Genomic DNA, 9,961 nt, shown 5'->3' with positions numbered 1-9,961 from the left:
TTTTCCTACTTTAAGTCAGATGTAACTATAGCACTTGTATTGTTTCAGGGTTTCCTTCTTGCAACTCATGGGAGCATCGCAGTGTGACATTCGGCGGTACTTTTGTTTGCCCTCCTGCTACGTTGATGTACACAGAGGTAGGTGGTAGATCTTAAGTTTACAAGTGCTTTTCTTACCTCTCCAAATCTTTGTGTAAGTTTACTAAAGTCATATCAAATCCATGTAAATTGATAATGTCGCAAATGAGTTCAGTTGCTAAGGGTTGAAAAAGAGCGTTCTCCATACTGGCAGTCGTCGCCATAATGAACAACAAAGTATTCGCATTGGAGATGTTAAAAATCAAACTGGTTTTTATATACGTTGGTTCTTTGGTCACTGTTGTATATTTTTAATATCATTTTGTATTTGCCGTTTTGGTACAGCCTCTAAAGTATAAAGGTATCTATACCTTCTAGTAATGGAAAACGCGTTGTATGTGGAAGCAAACTATGCTTCGGTTAATAATGTTTTACCACACGTCAACAAGACACACAAGTTTTTGAAAATGGTCTGACAATATAATAACTACTAAACTAAACTAAATAAAAAGGTAGCGCGAATGTGAGTAAACAAAACTGTTGTCTGCTTAGTGAAACCTTTGTCTTATCATTAAAAATTTCTACCGTCCGATCAACCACCGAGAAAATTTCTCATCTTATTTATCAAGATTCAATTTAATAAGAAAAGTGCAGTTTCCTGAAATTGTCAGCGAGTGTTCACAACCAGGTTACTAGTGGATTCTTAAAAAAAACTGTAAGTAAAATTTTTATTTTATTTATCGAACGTCTACGTGCGGGGTACTATGTCTAAACAATAAGTGTCTTTCTTGCAGAGATTCTGTTTTAATTGTCATTGACAATCAATTAATAATGCATTTATTCGAATCCTTTGTGCGACCCGGATAGTTTTCATGTCAAATTTGTTGTATTTATCTCAGATGAAAATTTGCAGGTAGATGCAAAACCGGTAGAATAAAACCTTCTTTCGAAACTTGATAGACCAATAAGTACAATATAAAAAACGGAATAAAGCTGTTTATTTACAAATATGTATTATTTGGCACTGCTAGTAAAAAAACAATTAATTAGACTAATTGCAAAATTATTATACATACATACACATATGAATCTAATTAATAAAATAAGGCATATTTTTACAAATTGAACCTCAAATTAGGGCAGTATACACATTTTGCAAGCGCAACTCTATATTTACTCATAGGTACCTACATTAATCAGCAAAATCGCTCTATTACAGTATAATAGCTCAGTCAGTACACTTAGTAAAGTAGAATAAATAAAGTCAACGGCTTAAATTACTTATAATTATTTCTAACTTCAATGACGACCGGTCCGGATGAATTGTTTAACCTCCGATCGTAAGAGTAAATTTGTTTGACGCCCGGATCGCGATATCGGCTCTTGGTAATCGACTTGGTCTCTGTCGATTCGATGGTTTGGAAGCTACTCCCGTCTCTTGACGGTACCGTTTTCTTGCTGAAACTCTGGACGGTATTTGTAATTGTGGGTCTTAGTGGGTCGTCATTACGCGTACTGGTGTGGTACGTCTCGGAGTAGTCATTGCTCGAGTTACTGCCCCGTCTTATAATAGCCCTGGTTGTCGGCGTGAGTGACGGTGCGAAGCTCTCCTTGAAATTCTTAACTACGTGCGTGTCTCGAAGTCGCGTGGGCGGCTCGTAGATGTCGCCGTTGTGCTGGCGTGTGGTCGTACCGTTGTGCCTCCAAGATTCGTGCTTTTCTTCTTCGTGCAGAGTTTTGTATAGTTCGGGGGCGCGTTGCTTCAAGTCGTTTAGGAACGTTCTCTTATTGTCACTAACTCCGTTTTTTACAAAACGGGATGTGCTCTTGTACTCGATGCCGTCTTCGGTTAGATCGCGCTGGCTACGGCTGATACTCGATATCAGTCCGGGACTTTTCAAACCGGAAGGTGAGGAGAGCTGCATTTTGTGCGAGGAACGGTACGGCGACTCCAAGTCGACGTTAAAGCTTTTGCTACGCGAGAGATTTGATTTGTAGGTTCGTACGGGTTTCGCGGGTGCTCCATTTGATAGGGGCTTATTTGGGGAGGAAACTGTGTTGATGAACGAGACGTTGATTGTGCTGTTGGATCGGTCGTTTTTTTCTAAACGTGTGGGCGGTTCGTGTCTTGACAAATGTCGGGGCAAGGTTTGGGAATTTCGATTTTCCGGGGTTGATGAATAGCCTAGGCGACTTGTTGACTTGCTGAATCGACCAAGAGTACTGTGTGACCTAGAATAATGATGTTGCATTAATATTTAACATTTCCGCATTTACTAATGTTTTAAAATTTTAAAATTGGGCCAAAGATTATAATATCTTCCAAATAAATATTCCAATTGCACATTTGGAAACGCGCACTTGCACTTTGAGTGCAATTTTATAGTAGGGAAATCCATGCTCCATTATTTAATCGGTATCAGATATCACAGAAAGGCTGTCTACAGGTTGTCAAAATTAGAGGGTTGAATTTTCCAATAAATTGTATGACTGTGCGGGTTGTAAAATTCCATAAGTGATTGATGGAATTAATGACCGTCTTTTATTCGTCATTTAATTTCTATAGCGCGTTGTCCTCTTAACAGCTTTAGGAAATCACGACTCCAGAAAGTCGCAGATGATAAGGGGTAATCTTGTTTCAATAGGGTTTTATTGCAAAAATTTATGACCCAAAAGTACACATTTTAAAGATACAATTCAGCACAATTACCGTAGGTTTTTTAAAACAACCTAGTTTTTTTACAGCGATCCTGATTGGCTTTTAAAGAAAAATGGTTAGTCATATTGGAAAGGCGTTAATTATTTAATAACGAATAAGGGAGATTAATCTGTAAGACAAATTTTAAGGCATTCGCGTTTGAGCTACCGATGCGACCAGTGCGTGCTCCATGGTAACCCGAGCCAGCAGCGTTTAGTCAAGAAGTAAATTTTATCTCTGGGCAATTTTCTGCGGGTAGTTATTCCGGGGAAGTTTTGAAAGGCATTCGGTCTAAGACTACCAAAAGAGAACCAGAGTTTTCCTAAAATCTTACAATTAAAAAATGGCGAAAACAATTGGAAGCAAAAATGGTTTAGCCGAAAGAATATTTCGCGTCGGAAAGTAATTGTTATCTGAATTTAAGCGTAAAGAAATTATTTGTGCTAATAAAACTAGAAAGGGATTTTAAAGGGAATTTGCGTGTTTAGTCGTGGAATCGCTTTCAATCGATAAACATTGGAAGTTAACGTCCAAAAAACTTCATCCTTGGGCTTCGACTCCCTGACAAACTCGCAGAAAAGCTATCCAGTCGAAATTTGATTTTACAGTGTATCATTCTATCAGTTCACATAGCAAAATAGTCGAGGAACTTAGAAATAAGGCGGTTACACAATAAGAAAAAAAAGGTTTATTTACATAGATCACCATACTCATATGTGGCCTAATAATAAAATTCAAAATTTCTCTTGTCACATTTTTTAGCTTGATCCAAGTGGCAATTGCGATCGCCGTTTTTTGGACATGCCAAAAGTTCATGCAGCTTTTAAAGAATAACATTTTCTCCGTCTGTATATCGTATGGATCTTGCTCAAATTTTTGATATGCATTTATTAGCCATACGAAAACGAAAAATAACGGGCCAGATTTAAACAAACAATTTTGGATCGCCGCAACGGCATCGAACTTTTTTCATTAAATTATTCGAAAGACTTTCATTTTCTGTGTACAACCTACAAAAATTCTGCTAGGTTATATTACAAAAAACGGCAAAGCCGTTATTTTGATTTCGTTAAAATTTTAGCATTAGGCATAAAGATTGTAATTAATTTTGGTGTCCAATCTCTGTTGAACTCGAAATGGGGTTGTATAATAATTATTAGAAAGTGAACACAGAACCTTCCCCATACACTTGGAATAATCTTTAATTGTAATGCGACATGTTTCGGCTAACAAGCCATCATCAGGCCTAAAATGTTATAGCATTGAGCAAGTTTAAAGATCGGGAGCTTCCCTTCAGGACTCTCGATCTTTAAACTTGCTCAATTCTTCGTCCCCGTCAGGGTCGATTAATTTTTAACTTGTATTATTAATATTTCGAAGCCGTTCGGATATTAAAACATCTTGTAAGTTTTATCACTCTTGTGAGACAAATTTGTAATCATACAACATTTTAGGCCTGATGATGGCTTGTTAGCCGAAACATGTCGCATTACAATTAAAGATTAATCCAAGTGTATGGGGAAGGTTTTGTGTTCACTTTCTAATAATTATAAAGACTGTAAGTAAGAATGTCAAAAACGTTTTTTTTTTAAATATATGGTTTGAGCTAGGAAGCTGTTCTGTCAAGTGGTTTTGTTAGACCTTGAAAGAATAAATTGCTCACATGCATTGCAACTGTGGAAGGTGTGTGCGTTGTTTATTTTATGGGGTTTTGTTTCTTAATGGGTTTCGGAAATTTTTCGAGCTAAGATATCTGGCGTTTATATCGTATTTCATCTTCTTAATTAACGCTATTTAGTTCCACTTGAAAATGCAGCACGAGATCATTCTTTGGATCATAAGAAGTAAGAATCATCAAACCTACGTCAAAAAATTACCTTTTGACTACAGGTCGCAACCTTGTGAGCTCATAAGAGCGCCTTCTGCCATTCAGTAATAGATAACAACACAATCAAACTAATAAAAGGGGTAGTGAATAGCGCGGCACTTAATATATTGCGAAAGCAATTCTAACGTTTAACCCTAGACAATCGAATATTAAACCGTAACTAATACTCAATCAGAATCAATAATTCAACTTACGTTAACTAACCAGAAGCAAAATTTTGACTCGACCACGGATTTATCCTACGATCGATGATTATATATATATATATAAAAGCATTAACGTGGCGTTATGCAAGAACAAACTGCTTTACGATGCACAAGCAACTAACTTTCTATACAACAGCAATGCAATCTAATTAATTTAGAATGTAAATCAGGTAGTATGAACAATTTTTTCGGAGTAAATAAAATAACGTAGGTAACTAAAAATTGCAGATATTGGCTTCGGGCAAAGTCGGTAACTTCAAAAACTAATTTACAAAGCAACGGTAACTAATATCAGTAAACAAATTAATATAAAGTATATGAAGCGTTGTTAAGCTAGTACAAATGAATATTTGGAGTAATCGTAGGTAATGTAGAATGTAGATCATAATCCAAAAGACAAAAGCACTTGAGGTAAGAAACCACGGTTTTCAGAATTTAGAATTAGTACCTTGGGGTAAATGCAAAAGGGGTTCCGTGAATGCATTCGCCATTCCAAATGCGTATCCAAAGAGAACTGTGCTCCAACTCTCCCAAGAAGTTTAATGTCATCCCTTCTTAGCCTGGTCAAAGTACACAAAATATCCGTAAAATGCAGCAAAAAGTAAAACCCTTTTGGAAATTCAAACTTAGGTAGTTAAAAGGATTGTGCTTAATATGAGAAAATCTTTACCAATTTATGTAAGCAATTTTTCGGAAGAACTTTGGTCGAAAATTTTGTTATTTGTTTTTTCACTCTAATTGTTTAAATAATGAAAATACAGAAAAATGTTCAAATCAAAAATTATAGCCAATGCATTTATCTATAAAATTTGTCTGAAGTTTTCTGATATCTTTTGAAATATACCAAATTTTCCTAAGAGTATTTTTAAACATAATCAATTTTCAAGTTTTTAATTTTAAGATAGTAAATAAACAATGACACGTAGAAACGTAGAGTTTTCATTTATTAATCATATAGAAATCAATCAGTATCATTCGTCTTCCGAGCTCAAATATAACTCAATATCATTTTCATCTTCACTGAAGTTATCCGCAAAATGTGAACCTTGAGTGTCTTGATTATCACCATTTGTAGTTGTTTGATCGTCGAAGTCATCATTATCTTCATCTTCGTCAATATCTACGCTGTTTTTCTTCTAAATTAGTACAATTTCCCGTTTGACAGTGACCACATGCAGGTGAACAAGGGAGCTTAGCTTTTCTACAGCCGCAAGCCTTTTTACAACCAGTTTTGCAGTTACAAAAGATCATATTTAAAATTTCAAGGGCTTGCTTCATTTTTATAGGCATTAAAATATCTTGTTTTTGCCAACCCCAGGATTCAGGAGAAATTTTAGAAGATAACCATTGTTGAATCTGATAATACACTCTAAAAACATGTTGTCTTGCAGCGTCCGATGTAGGTGAAAGAGTGGCCAAATTTACTGCTTTTTTTTAACAACATTATGTATCAACTAAGTTCATTTAGACTTTGAACTTTTGTTGGAGCTTTATATATATGTAAAAGGTATTTAACACCATTTTCAAAAATTATATTTTTGTCGGCATTTTCTCGATAAAAATAATGAATAGGATCTCCCAACGTTTCGTTATTATTTTTTCAGTGCATCACAACCTTCAAATTATTAACTTTTAAATCAAGCCTTTAATAAACGGGACGTTCGCGCGCACCCACGAATCGACTTCTGCTGAAATCAATTATATCTCGTACACTTTTCAAGTTACAGAAAAACTTTTCAGGCAAATTTTGTAGATAAATGCATCAGCTACAAATTTTAATTGAAACTTTTTTCCGTATATTTAATATTTTAAACAATTAGAGTGAAAAAACAAAAACAAAATTTTTCACTCCACAATTTTCCGGAAAATTGCATACCTATCTTCGTAAAGAATTTTTCATAATAAGCACAACTCTTTTGAATACTCAAATTTGAAATTTCAGGAGGTTTTTATTTTTTGTGAAGCTATATGTGTACTTTCACCACGCTAGCTACAAGAAAAACAATATGGCATTAGAGTGCAATTGGAGGGTCGCTTAGGGATCATTTATACATAATCAATTAACGAAATACAAATATTTGATGTACTACAAAAATTACAACCCCCGCAATCGAGGACTATTATACATATAAGTGGAATTTTCTAATAAAATTGGTAATTTTAAAACGAAAAGGAACTTTGTCCTTAAAGTACAATTGGAGGGTTACTTAGGGATCATTTATATAAAATCGATTAACGAAATACAAATATTTGATGTATATACCGAGGTATATACTACAAAAATTACATAAGACTAGAAACCAAATTCGAAAGAAAATTCAAAGGGCTGTAACTTTTGAACTAGTAGCCCAATCTTGGAACTGTTTGAAATTATGGATTCTACGGCCACATTCTATAAGAAAATTTTTTTCCGGGTCGATCTGAAACAATTTTTTTTTCGGGCCTCAAAAAAAGGCAGTGTATAACCTTCCTTTTTTACCAAAAATCGACTGCACCAAAATTTCTCGGGAAAACACTTTTTCTTACTAATTTTGGTGCGTAGAATCCAAAACAATTCGTACTTTTTCGATCAGACTTCTCAATCAAAAGCTATAGACTATTTACAACCCCCGCAATCGAGGACTACTATACATATATGTATAAGTCTAAATTTTCTAATAAAATTCGTAATTTTAAAACGAAGAGGAACTTTGTCCTTAGAGTGCAATTGAAGGGTTGTTTAGCGATCATTTTTGGGACTCTGTGAATTTTGCTGATTGATTATAAATTAATAAGGGTGGCCCGGGAACGGAAGAGTATTATGCAGACCCAGTGATTTTTTTGTTCCTGAATCCCAAATGTTGGTATAATTTGAGTGATTTGGCCAATTTCAAAACATTGAGCATAGTAATTGGACGTGTAGTAAAGTTTAGGTAAATCCAATTTGGGAAATTCTTGTAGACTAAGATTAGGTAGTAAGCTTTTGGGGTGAATGTACTCTGTTTCTACACAAAGTTCAAAATATAAAAATGCATCATTGAATTTAATAAACAATGGGAGGACTGACGTGCCTTGTATCTCATCAGGGTTTTCGAACTCTAGATTTTTGAGGCAACTGACGATGATCTTCAGCGCTTTAGATAAGATCACCTCCTATTTAATCTACTCTAAGCCGCTTAGTAGTTTCATAACGCAAAAACTGCGTAGTCCTTGACGATGGCGATCATCTATACATGGTAATAGAGCATTAAAAACATGTTTGCTTCGCGCTTCATTTACAAATTAATTTGGCGTGAGAAGGTTTAGGAGAATTACGAAATCGATCGACTAATTACTATACCAACCCTCATCTGCGAAAGGAATTTTTCATTGATATTCAAAACCGACGATGGTTATTGCACTTATCCTCTACGCGAAGTTCGACTAGTTATTCTCGTTTAATAATTCAAGGTTAATAGGAATCATGACTCAGACGCGATTTTTTTAAATAAAGGAAAAAAGAAGATAAATACCTATATTCTTCCGGTTGCTGTATGTACTGCTTTCTTGTCGAGCGCGCCGGTCTTACCCCATCGTACTTATTCTCACGCCCGTAAATGCTGCCGCCGAAAGGATCCTCTCCCAGGTAGTATCGGTGAACTGGCCCAGGCGAATTTTCGCGTCGGCCGTTTTCCATGTGGTGGCCGTTTTGCGATTCGTGTATGTTATCGATAACGTGGCCCTGCTTATACGACGGCGAAGGTGACCTTTTCGTTCGCTGCTGCTGCTGGCGAGCTTTGCGTTCCGCACTTGCCGATCTGATCTTTCCGACTAACTTGCGAATAGACTGACCTAAACATTGAAATGATATTTATTTACAAGATAGTTGTAGGTATTCAAGTGGGAGTGTTCTTGCATGCTAATTAATTGAGCATGAGGCCTATTAGTAGATTTGACCTTGCCCGAAGTTATTGGAAAAGAATTTTTCGCGATTTCAAATTCGGCGCAATTTCTCATGAAAATTCAGTGACTTAAATTCCTTAAGATTATCTTGCAATTGAACAACCGTTTGTAATTAGGCGAATTAAAGGAATCTCAGCAAAAGACCTATTTTGGGAAGTACTTATTTTTGAAAATAAGGCACTTATTCTGTTTACCTTGACAGCCTAGCACAGATTCATTCATTCATTTCTCCTTTTTACACCAAATAGGCGTACCTAAGAACTCAAACAATTCATTGTTATTTTAAAATAATTAATTCGCTACTCTTTTCATTCCTTAGGACTGAGACCACACCACCAAAATATGCCACATCGAAGACAAAAACTATTTCTCTGATTATTCCAATACAAAGATTTTAAAACAATATTCAAGAACGTACAGTAATCTCAGTATGACAGCAAAATGATCTAAATTTGATGCTATAGATCAAATAGATCCCTAGCCTTCATTTGCTATCCCCTGTTAGAACCAAATGAAACCATAACTTTTTTGCCGTTTGCACGTCGAGCATATTCTGGATTTGCCTCAATCAAATCCTTAGAGCGCAAATGGCAGGTTCCCTATGGATCATTTATACATAATCGATTAACAAAATACAAATATTTGATGTACTTCAAAAATTACAACCCCCGCAATCGAGGACTACTATACATATAAGTCTAAATTTTCTAATAAAATTCGTAATTTTAAAACGAAAAGGAACTTTAGCCTTAGAGTGCAATTGGAGGGTTGCTTAGAGATCATTTGTGTATAATCGATTAACGAAATACAAATATTTGATGTACTTCAAAAATTACAACCCCCGCAATCGAGGACTACTATACATACGAGGTCTAAATTTTCTAATAAAATTCGTAATTTTAAAACGAAAGGAACTTTAGCCTTAGAGTGCAGTTGGAGGGTTGCTTAGGGATCATTTATGTATAATCGATTAACGAAATACAAATATTTGATGTACTTCAAAAATTACAACCCCCGAAATCGATGACTACTATACATATAAGTCTAAATTTTCTAATAAAATTCGTAATTTTAAAACGAAAAGGAACCTTAGACTTAGAGTGCAATTGGAGGGTTGCTTCGGGATCATTTGTGTATAATCGATTAACGAAATACAAATATTTGATGTACT

The 9,961-nt window shown here is 35.3% G+C and overlaps 1 protein-coding gene across 1 annotated transcript; it reads right to left on the bottom strand.

The window, feature by feature from the left end:
* Window positions 1-1,085: 1,085 nt before the first annotated feature.
* LOC116179445 lies at window positions 1,086-8,683 on the bottom strand (the record flags this gene model as incomplete). The annotated part of the gene is made up of 2 exons (XM_031499237.1): window positions 1,086-2,309; window positions 8,361-8,683. Coding segments are annotated over 2 exons (1,278 nt in total), but the record flags the coding sequence as incomplete, so codon positions are not given.
* Between the last annotated feature and the right edge of the window lie 1,278 nt (window positions 8,684-9,961).

This window comes from Photinus pyralis, unplaced genomic scaffold (assembly GCF_008802855.1).
Source record: "Photinus pyralis isolate 1611_PpyrPB1 unplaced genomic scaffold, Ppyr1.3 Ppyr1.4_LG8, whole genome shotgun sequence".
In the NCBI taxonomy this organism is placed as follows: domain Eukaryota; kingdom Metazoa; phylum Arthropoda; class Insecta; order Coleoptera; family Lampyridae; genus Photinus; species Photinus pyralis.
The sequence above is the reverse complement of the archived record's forward strand: the minus strand, read 5'-3'. Positions and strand labels throughout refer to the sequence as shown.